This window comes from Puntigrus tetrazona, chromosome 8 (genome assembly GCF_018831695.1).
Source record: "Puntigrus tetrazona isolate hp1 chromosome 8, ASM1883169v1, whole genome shotgun sequence".
Taxonomy (NCBI): Eukaryota; Metazoa; Chordata; class Actinopteri; order Cypriniformes; family Cyprinidae; genus Puntigrus; species Puntigrus tetrazona.
In genome coordinates, this window is record NC_056706.1 from 10,914,760 (window position 1) to 10,936,923 (window position 22,164).

The window sequence follows — 22,164 nt, forward strand, 5'->3', positions numbered from 1 at the left end:
TTATGTTTCATTAAATACTACATTTTAGCATTTCATTGTTAGTAATCATTCTATGTTAGTAATAACTAATCCCAATTAGATTATTTGAACACAGATTAATGCCCTACATTGCCTACATGCCTACATTGCCAAGAATACTTCATGTGCATAACAAAAAATAAATAAAAAATCTAGTGACATTTCCATCAACCAAGCTGAAACTCTCTCACTTTGGCCCTGGACCAGTCGACCACCTTCGTAGTTAAATGAATGGTAAACGCGCACTGCTTTTTCTGAGAAGTTTAAAAACATTTCACATTGCACCTAAAATAACACTGAACATATACAGAATGTAGAAGACAAAACCCTGGTAATCAATACTGTTAAAAAGAACAATGCCCTTATTTCCTTTTTCTTGTACCTGCCCGGATATATACACCTCTGGGGGTTAGGGGTTTCATGCATCTTTCACAGAGAGAGATGTGTTTAGAGCATCAACAATATCCTGATGACAATGCATTGAGAGTCACACTCTCTAAAGGTCAACCACCCACATGAGGGCCAATTAGAGCCTGCTGTCAACTGCTATCACATGTGAATTATCACCTCAGAACTGCAGAGAAGTGACGTCAGCCGATGAGAGTGCACAGATTTTGATGAATATTCCCTCCCCCATTCTCTCATTCTATTTATCTCCATTTCTCTTTTTGTTTTCTGTCACCATTGTCTCTATCCTTCTGGTTAACATGATGAAGAAAGAGCATGTTATATTTAAAGCTGCTGGCCAATCACAGATGATGGATTCATCTAATCACCTCCGACCCTGCTAAAGATCATCTGCTGTAAATTTTTGAGCTGGAGGTCACCTGTCTGACCTGTTCATCACATTTGTTTTTTTTTGTTTTTCCTTGAAATAATCTGAGATTAATGTGTCATTTATAAATATTAATTATTTGCACGAGATGCAAACTAATTTTTTATAATTTTCTCTGTCTTGAAAACATCTGCTTTTGTGACATATTTTCTTGTTTAACTTATAAGCATGAAATGTAAACGCGCTCATTGGTTCACCCAGTTTGTTTAAAATGTGGATTCATTTTAAACACTGCTGTGTTTCTTTGGATATAAACGTATATTTTTATCACAATTTGCACTTGTGTTCTACGTGATGAAACATCACTCGTGTTATATACATCTTGCTGCTAGTGTGATATCCCTTATCATAAGAAATATAAAAGAGAATAAAACTCATATTTGGGGCATTTTTTGCCCCATTATCTAGAATTTTAGAGCATAACTGAGTTGTTGCTACATTATATTTATCAGAAGTGTATGAAATGTAAGATGATGTACTAATAAAACTTTAAACTGAAAGCCCTAGTATTTATATATACACATAATAAATAAACATAGTACACATACATATTGTCACGTTCTGGGATTGTTCTGTGTTGTTTTCTATCCCCTTTTATCCTCTTTGCCCTTATTTGGTCCTTCCTGTTCCTGTCCTTAGCATTCGATTATTAGTTAATTAGTTCCTACCTGTTTGTCCACTTGTTTTAGTTCTCCTTGATTGTATCCCTGTCTTTTTAAGCATTCAGTTTCTCCCTAGTCCTTGTCGAGGATTAATGCTAGTTTATGTTATAGATATGTTGATGCCCTTGAATTAGGAATTAAAGAAACTTTTGTATGCTCCTTTGTAAAGCAAATTTACTACAACTGCGTTACATGACAGAATCTTTGACCGAAACCATATGGCTGAGGCGTCTGCGGCAGAGGGACGTTGGAGAGATATGTGGAAGAATTCTTCACTATTTTCGATGAGGTAAGATGGCACGACTCGTTCCTAGGTGCACTTTTTTTGCTGGGGCTGGACAAGGACACTATATGCTGCGATCTTCCCACAATTGATTATCCCCTGATCAAGCTAGTCAATCTTGTTTTATGGGTAAACTTTTTGACTTTGAGGTAGAGAAAATCAATTAACTGCCCAAATTTCCTCGTCCAGTCCCCCGAGGGACGAGCTGTGCCTCTCCCGCCTCCACATACCTCGCCAGCAGCTCTGACCACTCATCTCCTCCCAGTGCTGTTTCTGGCCTCAGCCTAAAAATGCCAACCGCACAGAAGTCACGAGTGCCAGCCGTTCACAGGGCAAGTCTGCCGCCATTCGCAGCCCAACCAAGCCTGCCTGCAGCTCCAATAGCAAGCCAAATGGACATTAAACGGCTTGTGTTTCCCAAGCGCCCTCCAGTGACCAATCCTCCAGAGCTCATGCCAGTATTTACTCAGAAGCGCCCTCCAGTGGCCAGTCCTCCAGAGTTAATACCAGTGCGCCCTCCAGTGCATGTGCCCTTCTGTAAACGCACCTCCAGTGTGGCCTTCATGACATGAACCCCTCCCAGGATGGATAATGAATGAGGCAATTTCCCCCGTACTTCACAGCTCCTCCTCTCACACCAGCGCCTCCGTCGGTCCCCTCCAGCTCTCCTTCATCTCCTTAACCTCCGCTGGTCCCCTCCAGCTCTCCCTCATCTCCTGAGCCTCTGCTAGTCCTGTCCAGCTCTCCTTCACTCTCTGAGCCTCTGCTGGTTTCCTCCAACTCTCCTTTGTTCTCTGAGCCTCTGCAAGTCCCGTTCAGCTCTCCTTCATCTCCTGAGCCTCTGCTGGTCCCGTTCAGCTCTCCTTCGTTCTCTGAGCCTCTGCTGGTCCTGTACAGCTCTCCTTCACTCTCTGAGCATCCTCTAATACCGTCCAGCTCTCCTTCATCTCCTGAACCTCCGCTGGTCCCCTCCAGCTCTCCCTCATCGCCTGAGCCTCCGCTGGTCCTCCCCAACTCTCCTTCATCTCCTGAGCCTCTGCAAGTCCTGTTCAGCTCTCCTTCATCTCCTGAGCCTCTGCTGGTCCTGTACAGCTCTCCTTCACTCTCTGAGCCTCTGCTAACCCTCTCCAGCTGTCCTGAGCCTCCGCTGGACCACTCCAGCTCTCCCTCAGATCCTGAGCCTCTGCAGGTCCTGCCCAGCTCTCCTTTGTTCTCTGAGCCTCTGCAGGTACCGTTCAGCTCTCCTGAGCCTCTGCTGGTTATGGTCCTCAAGCTCCCTGGCCTGACTCCTGATCCGCTATGGCTCCCCGAGCATGGCCCTGAGACTCCTGATCCACCCTGGAGGTCCTTCTTGCCTCCATCCTGGTCCTGCCCTGCACTGGCCTCCAGGGTGTGCACCCTCCCTTCCCAGTCTTACGAGACGAGCCTTCCAGGAGGGTGGAATACTATCCCGTTCTATGTTGTTTTCTTCCCTTTTGTCCGCCTTGCCTCTATTTAGTCCTTCCTGTTCCTGTCCTCATTATGTGTTTTATTAGTTAATTAGTTAAAGCATTCCATTTCTCCTCTGCCTTTGTCAATGATTATTGTTAGTTTGTTATGTGTGTTGATGTCCTTGAATTAAACTTTTGTATACTCCTTTGTAGCGTGAATTTACTATAACCACATTACATGGCAAACAAAGACTTTTATTCTGAAAAAACTGAGCTTAAGCTCCAAATGTGTCATATTTATAATAAATTTATGCTCAGGTAAAGATTTTGAATGCTCAGAATTTTAAATGATTTTTACAACAGTAAAATGGTAGTAACTACTAGAAATTATGTAAATAAAATTAAAAAAAAAATCTTGTGAGAAAAGCTGTTCAGGGTGAATTAATAGAAGTTTAACACATGAGGTTATTTTGAGGTTAAGTTTAAACAAGCCCTGCCTAGAACCTCAGATGAATATCAATACAGTACTGCCTTGCAAGCACTATAATAAAACACTAGGAGGAATCTCAAAAACTGTAATGATATTATCATTATCATAAATACACCACCAACAACAAAAAGACTCATGACAACAAGTGACGTCCTAGGAGCCGATTATAGCTCAGCTAAAATAGTTCCTCTGACATTCCACTGACACTGCAGGGAAAGTGACACAACCTGAGCGGTTTAGGAAGCACAATTAAAACAGGCTCTGTCTAGGTTTTAAGGACAGCTGATTAAAGAGTACTGAAGGTTTTTCTGTCTCACACCAATAAACACCATGGAAGGGTGAGAAACAAAAGGTATGTCACAAGTCGTCAAAAATGACATTGTTATCAATTTCCACTATACTTCATTTTTTCCCCTCTTGTCCTTCTGCTGTTATCTCTCTTTCTCTCTCTCCAAGTTTAAGGGATGACCAAAGCGGTGTGTCTGCAGTGTGTAAATAATTGCGAACGCATGAGTGCATCTGTCAAACATGGTTACTGGGGTCCAGGCTCCACACACACACACACAAAAAAAAAACAGTCTGCAGACAGCCTTCACAGATCCACACAGCCTGAAACACAACCACACTAGAATACAGAATAGAAAACGCATTGCTCTTTTCCCACAATGCAAAGTGAGCCTCTTTGGGGGTGAAGAAATTGCTGTAACAAGACTTGAGGTTGTATCTTATAGAGAGGGCACAGACCACAGCTCCAAATCAGACTAATTACTCATTTGAGCTCATTTGCTGACACTTTCTATCTAAATCAACTTATGTCACATCTTAATTAAGCACGATGCAAACCACCATGCAATATGTCTGTCAGGAATAAACCTCTTTCAGAAGTCTTTCAGTGAGTAGTAACATATGTTGATTCAGTAATGCTGTACATCTGCTTAATAAAGGGGGCCGGGGGGAGGATTTTTTTTTTTTTAATTTGTATGAAGTATTAGTACCACTAGACTGCATTCAAACCATCCACCCACCAAACCCAAACATCTCTACCATCTGAAGTTTTGGAGTTCTCTACAGCCTCTTTGCACTTACTTTGTTCATTTAGATCTTCATTATAGAAAAACAGGAGCAGATGGTGTTTGTGACTGTAGAGAATTTTGTTAGATTTATAATGTATATGTGAGGTTGATCAGAGGGAGACAATGCAACTCTAATATGAGAAATCTGGAACACACAATGAACAGTCTAAATTCTAAAACAAAACCTATCACACGATGCCAATGAAATCAACAATGATTTTCACTGGTGACTACTTTATCCGGACTGCATTCAGACCACCTGTGCATTTGCTAAAGCAATGGAAGGAATAATATACCTAAAAGTCCATTTATTCAAGTTGTTTATTTAGGCATGCAAAAGAGACTATAGCATACAGAGTAATTTGCTTCAATCATACAAATACAACTCACTTAACCTCATTAACCACCAAATGATTGGAAATTCTGGAATAAATTATTTTGCCGGATGAAAATGTGTGCAGATAGATTAGTTACAACAGCAGGTTTGCTTTTGTGTTATGATGGAAAGGTGTCACTAAAAGTTCAACACTGTTTACTCGGTAAGGAAAACAAACAAACAAACAAAAAAAAAAAAACAGAGCACCTTTCAGTAACTATGAATGTAGAGTATAAAAAAAATACAGACTTAACAATATTTCTGACCAATACTTTTTTAGAAATATTTAGAATAAATTTGAATTTTTATATTTTTAGTTTTCTTTTTTAACTAAAGTTTTAGTATAACTAAAGTTTTATTCTAAGTTTTATATATATATATATATATATATATATATATATATATATATATATATATATATATATATATACACACACACACACACACACACACACACTTTTTTGGGGCATGTATTTGCAATATTTGGTCTTTTCGAATCTGCAAGGAGCAAAAAAATAAATATATATATTAGATTATTTGTTCATAATTGTATGATAAATAAATGATCAAAATTATTATTAATCTATTATTCAGAAAAAGTTTTTTTTTTTTTGAAAGTCTGTTATTTGAGATCTGTTTGATCTCTCCTTCCCAAGATTTCATTTGATGCCTCTAAAAGACAGTAAAAGGAAAAATAATAATAATTGTCTTTATATCATTTATGAAAAAATGATATTGATTGTCCATTTCGAGCTCAGTGCGCCCTCCTCCTCGTGTGTTTGGAAAAGCATAAGTCGATAACAGATAGGGCTAGTATCTTGATCAATGTCTCTGGAGAGCTATGACTGGGGATTATCATACATATGATAAATTATGTGATGACGTAATCCTCAGCAACACCAACAAGGGAAGACTAAAGTAAAGAGTGTGACATAAATGCAAAAGTGATTAATGTTAAAAAGAAATTTGAGGTTTCAAATGATACTGTATATATCTAGGCGGCTGCTTTATAGTTAGAGATTTTAACATAACTCCGATGATGCCATTGGGGTGTGGTCTAGAAGGGGTGCAAAGTTCAAGAATGAAACATGATCTTTACTTAATATCCTAATGATTTTTGGTATAAAAGTAAAAATCAATCATTTTGACCCATGCAATATATTTTGGCTATTGCTACAAATATACCCAAACAACTTAGGTCCATGGGCACATACATTTTTCTGTGTATAATTTAGTTTCAGCTTTACCTATAATAACTAGAATAACCCTCTTTCTGACAACTTCAGTCTGATTACAGACATTCTGTGACATTTCTGCAGAGATTATAAGTGGAATGAAAAATATAAGACAAAGAAAAAAAACTGTATAACCCTTTAAGAAAGATTCACATTATAACTTCTGAAACAAGTACTTAATGAATTTACATAACTCAATGGCCCAAACGTTTGGTTGGAGTCATTTAGTAGCTTACTGTATTCTGGCAGTCTCTGTTGAGCAGCTGGAGCAGGTCAGATTCGAAGACCTCCACGGAGGGGAAGAGTGCCACACGTAGTCCCTCCAACACACACGAGAAGCTCTTCAACAGACGAGGCTTCCGCAGCACATCTGCTGCAACAGAGATGGAATGAATATAACGTTAACGTTGTACACATTTCCTGCGCGTACAGCCAATTCCATCCAGCCATTTTATTATTGTCCTTTATATTTAATGGCTATTCATTTTTTACAGCATTACAGCAACAAAGGATTTAATTAGACAGTAAAAATTAATTTATCAGCACGCTTCAGAATGCCAAGATCCTCTTACTCATGGCAATGCATTCAAAAAAAAAAGAAGAAAAAAAAAACACGCACAAACAAGTGCACGGGATAACAAACTAGTGAGCGATGCACAAGAGAGCTCAATGTGTTCCAGAAGCTGGGAAAAATCCATGCAGTTGAGGCCAATGTAATGGAGCTCCACGTGGCCCAAATTCCTCTTCTGATTTTAAAAAGAATAAGGACCAATGATAATTTATCATTTGGAGTATGTGTCTGGCTGCATCATCACAAGCACATTTCCTCCAGCTGAGATCTTTGGCTGGCCCCATTTCCGCTCTCAGTAGGGGTCTCGCTGTGAAGCGTTTCAAACATTGTCTATTGAGAAAGTCTTCTGCATATCCAAGCCATTGCACCCACTTTTTCTTTTATTTTTGGTAGAGGCAAAATTTGAGCTCACTCACCCACAGGAGTCTAAGACACTTCATAATCAGTTCAAAACACTTTTGCGCGATATGAAAATGGTCACATGGTCGCGTGTTTGTGATTGTCAAGATCTGCCTGGTTCGCCTCGGCAAATCCAAACATTGCTCAGCTTACAGCGACGCTTACCTGCTTCACTTTGAAAAAGTCATCCTTGATGTTTTATTTAGACGCCTCGCAGAAATATGCAGAAAACACAAATTAAATGAAATAAAATCTTCACATACAGACAGGTTAAGTGAACCATCATCCATAATTTATTTAAAGATAAACACCTGTTTTACAGCATTAACCCCAAAGGCTAACCGGTTGCTATAATTGATGTGCGCTCCCTAAGTGAAAGCTGTCTATAAATCAGATTCTTCTTAGAAGAACTGGACCTGAAAGTTTACATGATACATGATGATTCATTTTCAAGATTTCTGACGTGAAACCAACAAGGAATGCAGGAAGGATTATTCTGAAATATTCTGAGGTACACAACCGTTCAAACGTTGGTTGGTAAGATTGTTGATATTTTTACAAAAGCCTCTTATGCCCACCAAGGCTACATTTATTTTGATCAAAATATAGTAAAGCATTAATATTATGAAATATTATTAGAATTTAAAATAACTGTTTTCTATTAGAATACATTTAAAATTTACATTTATTCCTGTGATAAAAAGCAGTCACATGGTCCTTCACAAATCATTTCCTGATTAATATGCTGATTTCTGATAACATTATCAATGTTAATAACAGTAGCTTAATATTTTTGAGGAAACCATGATGATGAGTTTTTTCAGGATTCTTTAATAAATATCATGGGGCAGGTTTTGCTAATGATGCTCAGCGATGAATTAGTGCTGAAAACGTGTGACACGATTGAATTATTGTTTTTGTGTCTGACAGAGAGCATGTGGTTCAAGAAAGAGGATTTTTTCCACACATATTATTTTGAAATAAATTTTATTTTAACTTTTGATCAATTCAATGCCAAAACCATGACCATTGTTAATCAACACAGAAGAACGCCATTGCTACTTGAAGTAACCGTTTTTCACAGAGCAGTGTTTCGATGAAATACCACCTACATTTGGGTCTGTTTATCACAAAAAGTTATCATATGGTGCGTGTGTGCGTGTGTTTGTAATAATACACAAGTTGCTGTGGCAGAAGACAGCAGGCTTCTGGTTTGAATGAGTCACAACCAGGAGAGGTTCACTTTCACGGATCACTCAGCCATACACAAACACAGTCTATCACAGTTTAGCTTTAACACACTCACACAGTCTGCCACTATCAAAGCTAGGCCCGGAGAGCTCCGACGCACTCAGACATTTACCGTACACACAGTCTGTTTCCTCAAACACACTGCACAATCACTCTACACTCAAGCACACATACACACCAAACCAGGCTTATCTGTACAGCAGCACTGAGGCCTGACAGCCAAACAAGTGCAGCATCGTCAGGACATTACAGCATACAAAACACTCCACCACTGCAGCCCGAGAGAGATGCGTTACAGGCGCTCCGATAGGTGACGGCTCAACAGAAGAGAACGGAGGGAATTTAATGTGCCTCTCTAAACATCTTAGTTCTGTTAAAGTTTTGTATCAGTTCGTATCCATTTTAACGTTTAGAATGCTGTGTTTCTATAACTCCGTTCTCAAATTAACACCCATTTACCACCTAATTCCTTTCCAACCTTTCCATAAATACATCGTTTTTCACAACTTCACACTTTTGTATGCTCAGTATACGTACTTTCTTAGCATGTTTCTTTAATTGTGCAGATGATAAATATACATCTATGCTTTTTTTGGATGTTTCCACTGTTTTTATTTGTTTCTTAGCCTTTTGCAGCCCAATTAATTAGCCCTGAGGTAAGATAAACTAATTTTGAAAAGTGCAAATATAAAGTTTCGAGGCCATCTGGCTCTTCATCAGACCAGAGGTGTTTTCTTTTGAGAACATGCTATAAATATTTTTTTTTACTTTTAGAGCTTAAGGTGCAACCACTTTTTTGTTTTGTGGTTCAGCAGCCTTTTTTTGTTGGCTAGTAGATATGCATGCTTGTGCATATATGTATGCATGTATGTATGTATGTATGCATGTGTACACACACACACACAGAGGAAAACATTTCAAGGTTTTTTTCCATACAGTGGACATCAATGGGAGTCAGTGGGTTGAAGGTCCAAGTTACAGGAAAGATCACATGTGTTGTAGGTGGATGTATCAACCTGAACATGCAAAAGAAACCACTTTACAAAAAAACGATAAAACTACGATGTTGAAGTTGGAGGAGAAAATGAGATGGAGCTTTTCGCTCTACCCTACCTTTTTGAACCGACAAAGTATTAACTATGCATGACCTTTCCAACATGATTACGTAACGTGTGCAATCACAGACATGCATCACAGAGCTGGTGCAAGACAAGCATTTGCATTTTATTTTTTGTTTTTAGAAAATGACCAATCATTTTAACTAAATAATACAAATTTTCCTTGCCTGGGACTGCGTACAACTCTTTGAAGCTGCAACGAAACTGCAATTTGGACCTTTAACTCACTGGGTCCTAAAGTTCACTACATAGATAAAAAATTTGGAAATGTTTTTCTCAAAAACCTTTTTTTTTTTCAACTGAAGAAAGATATGACATGAGGGAGAGTAAATGATTATCAATTTTTTATTCGGGAGGTGATCTAATCCTTAAATCTTTTACTGTGTTTTCCTGTGTTTAAAACAGGTGGCTGTATCACAGAACTGTGCTATGATCAATCATGTGCTAAGACTACTGGGAAATTGAAGGTCATTTTGGACTTGGATACAATTAAAGCAATAAAAACGAGAGGTGGCTGGTGTATTTTGGCTTTTATGACACCCACTCAAGAAAAGTTTATAATCAGAGAGAATATATTGCTTTTAAATCACGATATGAAGTGCTTTGAATCATGTGTTATTAACCGTATTAACAGTGGGGGGGGTGCTCTCTTTTTCTACTTTCAGTCTGTGTGGGGCCCAGGAGGATGCAGAATATAGCACTCAAACATTTCAGATGCAGTTCAAAGAGAAACCTGCTCCAGAGGAACCCCATTTCTACATCTGCTCATCGGTTTATAATGAGAGAGAGAGTAAGTAGGAGCGAGAGAGTTGGAAATATCACTGTGGAACAATTCTCTAATTTCCTGCATCCCTCTCTGGATCTAGACTGCGGTCGTGGGTCACCCTCCCTGTGAGATATTTGGAGTGCTGGGGGATTAGCCCGACATTGTGCTCAGCTTCCAATCCCCTCACCACTGTGAAACCCACCGCGGTTCATTACTATCGTTCAGAAAGTCTGTCTTTACCCACCCCCGAAAGCAGCTCAGAACAGAATTCCAAAAAGAGACGAGTCATGAGCACTGAGCTGCGAGTCGGAAAAGTTGTAAAAAGGCTCAAGTGTTTTTCTGCTTCAAGGTCTCATTTAGGACCTGCTTTGGTATGAAGTGATTCTGAAGCTAATCAAGGAAATGTCCTAAGAAACGAGAAGCTCTTTAGTGAGGCTTCTAGAATTCCTTCTGCTGTCTCCATGGCAACACACATTCTCTCGTTACAGATGAGCAGTCATCAAATGTCATTTGATTGTTTTATAACTGTAGTGAAAATCTAGCACATTAAAGCCTTTCCTCTCGCATTCAGATGATAAACAGAGGGGGCATTCTGGGTAATCCTACCTGTGCCTGTGTCCGCAGATGACAGCACACCGGGGACGCTGTCATGTCCAGACACCAAAATGTTGGGCGGGAGCAGGTGCATGATGGGAGTGAGAGCTGGGTGTGGCTGTATGGAGTAAAGCAGCTGACAGCCCTCCATCACTGATAATACAGCATTCACTGCAGAAAGAGAAATAAAGTTATGAATAAAATTTGACACAATTCTAGATGTTGCTGAATGGTTTCTGGTGTTTTGTCATTAATCACTTATCCCAATGTCGTTCCAAACATGTGACAGCTTAGTTGTCTGAAACACAATTTAAGATATTTTTTTTCATGAAAACCAGGAGGCTTGTGACTTTCCTATTGACTGTCAAGTAATGAACACTGTCAAGGTTGAGAAAAGTATAAAAGACATTGTCAGAATACTCATCAGAGGTTCAACCGTGACGTTCTGAAGCGGCAAGAAAACTTTTTGTATGGAAAGAAAACAAAAATAACACCTTTACTCAATAAATCCGGCACAGTAGCCTCGCTGTAGTGCCATTTTGGAGAGTATTGCTGCACGCAAATAGTGTACACTGCTCTGTGTTAGCCACTACAAACAGATGAGCTGTTTTCGTTCAAATCAAAGTGTAAATACATGTAGAAGATGCATCCTTGTGTTGTGGCTGACACAAAAGAACGTATGCTACAGCGTAGACGGTGACACTACGGTGCCGAATTTGTTGAATAAAGTCGTTATTTTTGTTTTCTTTCAGTACAAAAAGTATTCGCACAGCTTCATAACATTGCGGTTGAACCACTGATGGCAGATAGAGCATTCTGACAATGTCTTTCATACTTTACTTGACCATGACAGTGCAATTTACTTGGCAGTCAAAGGAACAGTCACAAGCCTTGTGGTTTTTATCCAAACTTCTTAAACAACAACCCTAACCCTGGCCCTAATAACAACAAAAATACTTTGAGGAGGAGTAACCCCTTAATATACAATTTTATTGAAATGTAATTTATTCCTGTGATGGTAAAGCTGATTTTCAGCATCATTACTTCAGGTTTCTGTGTCACATGATCTTTCAAAAAAAAAAAAAAACACATGATATGAATTGCATAATATAAACATTTATAAAATGGTTAGTTCCATTCCTGGATTCTAATGGGAATCTTATTGTATCTATTAGTTTTCTATTTCATAAATGCATATGTCCATCCGTTTACACTGTAATGATGCTTGCAATCTTGAACTGCACCGCGACTCACTCTGGTTTAAAATTAAAACAAGAAAACAGACGTTTCCTCATGCTGAGAGATGAGCAGATGTACAGTATGTGTGTGAGAAAATATCATATATGGTGTTAAAAATAAATTACACAGAATAGTTATTCTCTGCTATTCTCTGTTTTTGTTTAAGATCCATGTTTGGAACATTCTCTTGACATTTACTGTCAGGAACTATTTTTTTTAGCGGAAGGACTGCATTTAACAAACTTGCTTTAAAACAGAAACATTTTAAAACACATACTTATATAACTAGTTTTAATATTTTTAAAACATTTTTAAAATGATTTGTGTCATGCCTAACAACGCCGTTCAGCCGTAATTTATTCACGATACAGCACAACCACTCGTACCTTATTGCTTGCTTATAATATAATTATATGTAATTTTTCTCTATTTACATGATCATCATCACAGATGTGCTAAAAAGTGCCACCCAAAGCCTCCTTACTGAGTGGATCTATGTCATATTGGTACATATAAGCCTCTCTTCCATCTTTCAGAGTTAGTTTATGGGATTTAAGGCCCAATTCATCATCTGCCTTTTCAGCTGATCAGTCTGAAAGGTAACAACATGCCTCTCCTCAACAAGCCATACAATTTGAAGTATCGTTTATATCCGTAGCTCAAATGGTGCAGGACAAATCACACACTGAAGTTTAATACTGGGTAATGGGTTTATAAAAAACGTCTAACATCAAGTACGAGCAATAATAACAGCGATGCTTGTCTTAGCAAGCACCACTAATAACTATAAACCGATCAAAAGCAGGATACTGTCAAACCCCACAGCACGGTAAAATCTAGATTTATATGAAGCCAAGGTTTACACATCATTGTTAAATACTGAGGAAAAACATCCCTGTCAAATGTCTGCTGTTGGCTGCACCCATTGAAACTCACCATCACAAAAGATTACTAAAAACGAGAGGGAGATTTTTCTCAAACTGGGACAACATATGAGAGCACAAGCGGAGAGTTTCATTTCATGCTAGAGTCAACAACTATATTGTATGCGAGCAATCTCCACTTTAATTTAATTTTACCACACTTTTGCCCACTCTACACGATTTCGAGAATACTTTCACTGTCAGACATTTTCACAGCAGAGGAAAAACTCCCACCCGAACCCCATTTGAGCTTCTAAACCTTATTTAGTTTTAAAACATTCACTGTAAGTCTTTCGTTCTCAAGCAAACCAAAACCAGTGATTCAAGGTAAGACTCAGATATTCAAATTATGTAAGATATTGACTTATGTAAGGCTTTTAGATGCAAGGTGGGTCCACAAGGCCAGAGAAAATCACCCACAGCGCAACTGGACCATGCGTGTTCTGTTTAGTTGTTGCGCGCATCTGTGGAAAGAAAGAGCAGGCTGGTGTGAACCTGCTGAAAGACGAGTCTGCGTCATTACATTTCAGCAGAGCTTTCCATTTTTCATTAGGCCATTTATCCCAGACACGGATACACGCATTCCGCTCCATTACTTCGAAGCCGTATTACATAGAATCGTGCATCACTGCCGCTCAGTCGGGAAAAAAACACGGCCGGTTCTGAATGAAACAAACGCGTGTGCGTACACCTGGCTGAGAAGAGGAAATGGATGTCGGTGACACCTGCATACGGTGGCGGGCGACACCGCACATATTTTCATTCACATACCAAATGACAGGCCCGGATGCGATATGCAAACTTTTTTTTGCCATGGATATAAACTTTGGAAACGTGCCAACGATTACTACTCAAACTCCAAAAAGAAAGAGAGCGAGGAAAAGAGAAACGCATTCTGGAACACTGCCATCGCCCGAGAGAGTGCGCAGGCACTTTATTAGACAAACTCATTCTAATTGGTCAGAACTGCACTTTGCTTATTCTGTGCCGCTGTGCAAATCACTGAGCTGCAGTGTGTCATTCTGTTCACTCTTTAGAACAGCTCTGAGTGGTGCTTACTTAATAGTTAAGGATCAGGGCTTTTCAAAGAAAGGTCACGGATTCAATCGCAAGTCGGGTGACAAAATTGCTGAGATTACTTATCTAATGGACCAATCTGTACAATTAGAGTACAACAAATTCAATTAAACAACATCCACTTAGTAGCAAATAAACATGCTGTTCTAATGCTTACGTATTAGGAACCAAACGAATTGGGACACTTATTCTATTCTCTGCTCTGAATTTGGGGGCATTCTGTAGAATGCAATGTGTGAGGGAAGTACCAATCCTGAGGAAATCTATGCAAAGATTTTGTGTGGGCCTGCATATTTATGTGCAGCAAAGATCATTCTTTGCAGCGTTATTATGCAACACTATGCATTTCAAATATAACCTGCTGAACTTTTTTAAGTATGTATTTTTCTATTTCACTGCATCTGTATAAATGAGACACCTGCTGTGTAGCATTACTACGATTACACTACCAGTCAAAAATTTGGGAAAGGGAAGTGCTCTTTAATGTTTTTGAAGGATGCCTCTTATGTGCGACAAGATTGAGAAAAAATAAAAAGTATTGTTGTGAAATACTTTAAAATGTCATTTATTTCTGTGACTTTTATCTTTAATGTCACTTGATCCTTTAGAAATCTTTTTAATATGCTGACTTGACGCTCAAGATATATTCCTAAATATTATTCATTCATATAAAACAGCTGCTTAACAGTTTTGTCAAAACTGTGAGTCGGTTTTTTTTTTAGGATTCTTTGATAGAAAGTTCAAAAGAACAGCATTTTTGTATAAAAAATAAAAGAAGGTAATAATGTATAATGTTCCAAAATATTTACTTTTTAATGCAATTTTAGGAATCTTTGCTAAATGATCTTACTAATCTCAAACTTCTAGATGATAGTGTTTTACTTATTTAATAAGAATATTTAATAAAAATGAAAACAATTTATATATATATATATATATATATATCATTTTTTTATTGTTTTAATTTTTCTCATGCGTTTGTTTGGATAAAAGTGTCTGATTAATGATGAATATAAATTTTATTTATTTTGTGTTATTGTATTTTAACTTTTAAATTGTATTTATTTATTTTATTGTCAGGACACATTACAGTTTAGATTCAAACTTGCATCTCTTATACAAACACTAAAGCTCAGCACACGTGAAGAACATGTGTAAACCACTAAGCCATGGCTCCAATAAGAGCATAAAATTATTCAAATGAATCAAAAAAAAAAAAGATAAGAAAAGAAAAAAAAATAGCAATCAGTGTACCAGAACCCCCAGCTTTCTGTCCACCAGCTTTGTTGTTGATTCCCACTGAATACTTCATGATTAAACCTATGATTTAGCAACTAATTCAACATGACTGATCTTCCTTTGGCCTTTCAGGGTTATTATGTGTTTCTTTCACGGCTGAAAGAACAGCAGATGTAACAACATCAACATGGCTTTGCATCTATTTGTCTCTATTCTGAAGGAATGACTAAGCTACTGTGCGTGTCAAAATCAGCCATCTACAAACACTGAAGTGTGTCAAAATAGGAATTCTAATCTTCGGAGATGAAAAACTGCTCACTCATTCTCACATCTCTCCAACTCTCTCTGCACACACACACACACACACACACACACACACACACACAAAAGACAAGCGCCCAGACAAACACATCAAATAAAGCGCAGATTTCAACGTGCCAGCATTATTAGGCTCTGCCAGTGCTGTTTACACGTCCTCTATGCCAGTAGTTCTCAACTTGTGGCTTGTGATCCAAAAATGTTCTGCTGCAAAAGCAGGCGGGAAGAAAAATCATTGCTTAACACAAAAAGCAAAAATGTAACCAACCATGCAAATAACAGAAAAAGTAAACATTGCAACAATATGTACTGCTCTCTAATTTTTTAAAAACACTTACCGTGTCTTCTGCTTAAGACATTACAGACTACGCATCCAAATAAAATCTATATTTTATTTGAGTATTTTGGCTCAATATCTGACCAAAAGTAGGTATATATAAAATAATAAAAAAATAAAGAAATAAATTATTTCAGTGGCTTTAGCGGCACAGTAATAATGAGCAGTCAGTGGCTGAGTGTGCTCCTATATAAGTCATGTGAGAGAATGTTTGTGTGTGTTTGACAGCAAGTTTATGTGTGATCTGAGAGGCCCTACGAGGCTCAGACTCTCCGAGAGACAGCAGGACATCTCCTCCCTCCAGCATGGAGAGGCATAATTGAGACAGAATGGCAGGTAGCACAGAGACACACGGCTAGAAGGAAAGGCTGGATTCAGAGAGAATTTTAGATCAGCGTTGCTCCCTCTCCACTCCAACAGCTGGACACCCTGCAGATACACTACATCCATGAGTCACTCTCATATGGTGCTCTCAGTCTCAAGATTAACTCATCTACAAAGCAAGCAGCGTGATGGGACAACCACAAAACTACATTACTCTGACAAAAGAAATGAAGTGATTTTGTTTGTAACCATTCTCTGTCTTCTATCTTATTAAATTATCCTTCATGAAAAGAAGTGTGCTTAATTGAACCCTTGTCGTGTACTTTTAATTATTAGTAGCATATTTGTAAATTTCACTTTGTAAAAATGTCAAAGTAATATTTATTCTTTAAAGTAAATCATTGTTTTAAGTATCTTCTGTGGAGCTTTAAAGAATGAAATACATTTTGTCATGCGTTTACTAACATACCAAACCAAAACTACTTGATTCTAAAATTATTTTTTTGTTTTATTAAAAATTACCTTGAATGAATATATTATAAAATGTGCTACATTGCAACTTAATTAAAAAAAAAAAAAAATGTAAAAAAAAAAAAAAAAAAATATATATATATATATATATATATATATATATATATATATATATATATATATATATATATATATATATATATATATATATATATATATATATATAAATAAAATTTTAATGACAATTGCATGTATTCTGGTCATACAGCAGTAAATTTTAACAGTATTTCAAAGTAAATAAAAGTAATTATGTAATTACATATGACGATGTGCCTAAGTGTGTCTAAAAACACAATAACGTTCAGTTGATTAAATTAACATACAATTAAATGTCTGAAAACATTCTCTTTACAAACACGTACATTCTTTTAAAGTATATTATTTCTGTAATAAGTATGCTAAACATGTACTTCTTTTTCACAAGGGATTTCTTTCCAATCATGCATATTTTTTTGTTCTGTACCACCTGCTGCTGTCATCTGAGAAAAATACTTTTTCAGCCTTTCGTTGGCATTCAATTTCTCCCCAAAAGTCATTTTACGATTATACCATTTCGGAAGAACATCTATGGATCTGTACAGTCTGAGCTAATTCCTTCCGAAAAGGAGACTTTTGAAGACAACCGTGTTGGCCGTTTCAATCCACAGTGAAGGAATAAAAAAGAAAACGTATGCTTATTAAAACTACAGATACGGAATATGAATGTAGACACTACGCATGGCATAAATGTAAATCAATGGCAAAAACTGGAACATATCCATTAACACATAAAAAGATAAGAACATAAATAGAAGAAAGCAATCTAAATGCGATTCACAAACATAAAACACTTACAAGGTCAAAACCAAATAAAGCATCTTCCGCGTTATGAAAAGTCTGCCAAACACAACAGCAAAAAAAAGGCCAACATTAAAGAACCTTCATCAATTAAGGCTACTTTCTGAAATCTGTTTCAAGAATCTCTTCAATTATTTATAGGCGAGTCCCAACTATTTCCTTTAATTTGCACATTTAAGATTCTCCTTCACCTTTCAGTGTCAGGAAGGATAGGAAAATAAGATCTGAAATGGTCATGATAGAGATTGTTTGCTTAGAACAGCACTGCAAGAAATATTCCTAATTCAATTTGCTTTCAGGTGGGAAATGAATCTAAATGGAAAAGTCAAGGCAGGCTGACAGATTGAATATCGAAAGCATTTGAAAAATGAGGCAAACACGCACACACATGCAAATAGTTTTTCATCGCTACTGTCAGAAAGCATAAAGTGCTATTTATCAACTATTTATTACTAAGCTCTTGCTGTTGTCTCTTGCTCTGTTTGACTCCTTTGAGACCATGAGTAGAATATGTTATCTAGTGTCAAATTTCACTACATGTGCTTTCCCCAGAAATCAGGCCGGTTCAGTCAAGCTTTCAAATACCTGCTGTGCTGCTGGGGTAATCACATCAATGAAACATCTATCAACTGTACCGAACTAAAAAAAAAAATCATGGAGAATTGCCTAGAAGGAAACTGAGAATGATCTCTTCATTTCAAAAAAACATTCATACGGACTAAACAATTCAGCTTTGAAAGTCAGCATGAAACACTACTCACAACCTATTTCACTTCCTCAATGTGACATACTTGCGTGTCACTCAATATTTTTAATGTGGAAAAGTACAGAGGCATTTGATTGGATAACGACAACAGGTTGTCGAACATCAGACCAATCACACCCAAATGATTTGTCAAAGGCTGGGATAATGTTGAGACTGAAGGTTTAGTTTACTTTCACGAACATGTCATGTATCACTAATAATTTATCAATTACTTTTATTGTCATTTTAATACATACATCAAAATTAACAGACACTGAATTAAAAAAAGAAGTCAATTCCGATTTCAATCTGACTTCAATCTTTAACTGAATGCAATGAAAATGGTGTGAACTATGAACTACTGACTGAATGTGAAGCTCAGGGTTGTACTCACACTGTAAAGGGTCTTTCAGCATCGGGTGAAAGAGGGCTCTAGGGGTCCCACTGAAGAGAGTCAACCTAAAAAAGCCACATGGTGGTTAAAATTAAATAAATACATAAATATATAAATGTACACACACACACACAATTAAGTTTGGGGTCAAAAAGAGTTAGGTTAGGTTTTTCAAAAAAAAAAAAAAAAAAATTTATCAAATTATTATATTCTTGCAAGGACACATTAAATTCAAAGTTAACTAAAGTAACATGTATATTGTAAAAATATAAATGATATTACAAACATTATATTCAAAGGAACAAAATGTTTCAACAAAATAATTAGTAAAACTGTTTTCAACACTGTCAATAATAATAATAATCTTGAGTAGTAAACAAGCAAATGCTTACTGAAGGATGTTATGATACCAAAGACTGGAGTAATTACTGCTAAAACTCAGCTTTACCAAAGGAATACATTACATTTTAAAATATATTCATGCAAACAAAAATTATTTTTAGATTGTAATAATATTTTACAATATTACTGCTTTGCAGTATTTTAATCTAACAAAACAGCCTTGGAAAGCAAGCATAGGAGCCATCTTAAAAAGATTTTTAAAATCTTACTGACCCCAAACTTTGTAGTAGTAATGTACATTTATATGATATGCTATAACACTTTTTCTAAAACAGCATTTGTTAAAAAGCAAAACCATCAGATCAGGTTTCAGATGTGGGTTATTTTGTGTCCTAAAATGTGGAACGAAGTTAAAGAATGACGTGAATTTAAATACAAAAAAAGTACTCAGTTGTATAGTCCTCAGTATACAAAAAGTACTCTGAATTGATTCAGAGGTCCACCACACTTGGCTGTTATACAATTATTTTTCTTTGTTCGGCATGACAAAGAGAACATGCAATTACAGACCCATTAAAGGAGTTATGAGAGGCACACATTTGGTTCTTTCTTCTGATGAATAGCGGGCCAATTATAATAAGCCCACTTTATTCACTCATTACAGGTTTCAGGATTTGCTGCATAGTCAATAAGGCTGTGTGCTCTGGAGTGTCATCTTTCTCACTCATGGAAATGGCCATCCTGCACCACTCAGTTACCTGCCCTCCCCCTGAGAGATGCCGGTGTCTGCGCGACCTGTGAAGAGCTGAAGCAGTCCAAACCCCGACCCCAGTGCATCCTGGGAACTGTCTGCCCTGGTAGACAGAGTAACCAACTCCACCACTGCCACCACAGAACTCAAACACAAGGAAGTGTGGAAGTATGCAACCTACAATAAAGACAGACAGAGAAAATGATAAAGTAAGTTTTTATTTTACATCATTGCCATCATATAAACATACAACAGAAATGTGCTATACAGTACTGTATACATAGTGTGTGTATTAGGGCAACTGTACACTTAATCATATCATTTTTTTTTTCATTTTAAAACTGCATTATGTGAAATTTCCATGTTTGCATACATTTTAAAGAGTTAAATGTTTATTATTATTATTATATTTAAAAATCAATTTAAACTTGGGCTCTGTTGTTTATTGTATCCTTACAATAATGTAAAAGGGCTCCCCACAAGTCACACAATTTGAGGTATTCTTTGTGTTTATAGCACAAACACTGAGGGGTGAGTTACCCACTAAAGTGTAATACTTAGGGTTCAGAGTTCAGGAAAAAAAAAGGCCTCAAAAAAACTTCTTACGTACAAGCAAGTTTGCTTTGGCAAACAACACTAATAAAAACAGCAAACAAAAGAATCTGAGGTGAGAGGGTGAGAAAACAGAGAGAGAAACACAAGGTTAGGGATATGAAAAATATGAAAAAAAGTGTGTTTGAAAAGTGAGAAATGGTGTAGGAGGAAGATTAAACCTGTAACTTAACTTTATCAGAGAAAACCCAGAGGTTTGTTGAGAAAGAACATAAAGAGGGTGTCTGGACATAATGATTTGTTGTAAAAAGAGCGTGCAGAGTCTTGGTCTGACATCCCATGGCTCTTGGAGGAACCTCACTGAGGATGTCTAAGACAGCACAGGCCACCTCACGCTATTTTTCAAAGAAAATAAAAATCTGTCTCTCTCGCAGACTGAGTGCCGAATGTGTAGCCTAAGGAAATATTCATTTCCCAGAATAACAATGTTTTCTCACTTAAAGCTTTGAAGCCAAATGAGAGACGGAGGCACCCATTAAAGTCTAGCAACCGCCAAACCAGTTTAACAATTACAAGAAACACCTACTTACACCACACCGATCAATAACAGCAGCAGCTCTGATTATGCAGAAGGGGCTTTTAGGAAAAAAAATAAAACTCGATCTACACAAACATCAAGGCAAAGAGTTCTGCGAAATCAGCTGAAAAGCAGAGCACAATCAATACTAGCACCCTGCACAAGCAGCACAGCCAGTCAGATTTGCTTAGGTCATTTGTATTCATAATCCGAACAAGATTTCACATTTGAAAACTAATAAGACAACCCTGTCCTTGTCCATGTAACCGCAATTATAAGACAAGTTGCTGTATTTCTATAGCCTGATTATATATTTGCCCTCTTATGTGTCACAGGCTACTGTTTATGATATAATAGGCTTACGAAATGAATAAACACTCACTGCATTTCTATTCTTGAGTCCTCAGATCATGAATCTGGCGCATACAGTATTTTAAGCGTTGCAAACTCAAGTTACTAAAATACAGAAATACAAAGATTTATGTGTCCATTTACAAGTGATTCAACAGCATTCAGAAGTGCTCTGGCTGATTTTTTTTGGCTATGTGGGTCGATGGTGCTTGAATCTTAAAATCAGATCACAAGAGCTCCTGCTAAGTTTGGGTTGTGTGGGTTGAAAGGGTTTTAAACTTGAGGCTAGTTTAAATGCAGAGCAGAGGTTGTGCCATTGATTGAATTCACACTACTTACAGGCACTAAAGAGGCATAGAATAAAGTACAGGTTCACATGAATCAGAATTCAAACAAAAGCACTGAAATATAACCATGACAGAAGTGCAGAAGTGCTTCCAGAGTGCGCCGATTCAGTTTTGTTACCACAGATGTGGGACGGCATCTGAAACGTTCATACATTAAAGAACCTAGCAATGATGATATG

General features: G+C 37.3%; 1 protein-coding gene across 1 annotated transcript in view; it reads right to left on the reverse strand.

Annotated features, from left to right (window-relative positions):
* LOC122350349 (nephrocystin-4-like) overlaps positions 1 to 22,164 on the reverse strand; it is a 135,562-nt gene that overhangs the window by 88,331 nt on the left and 25,067 nt on the right. Inside the window, 4 exon segments of the mRNA XM_043246747.1 lie at positions 6,639 to 6,775; positions 11,114 to 11,272; positions 19,066 to 19,130; positions 20,166 to 20,335. Of these exon segments, the coding sequence (XP_043102682.1) occupies positions 6,639 to 6,775; positions 11,114 to 11,272; positions 19,066 to 19,130; positions 20,166 to 20,335 (531 nt within the window).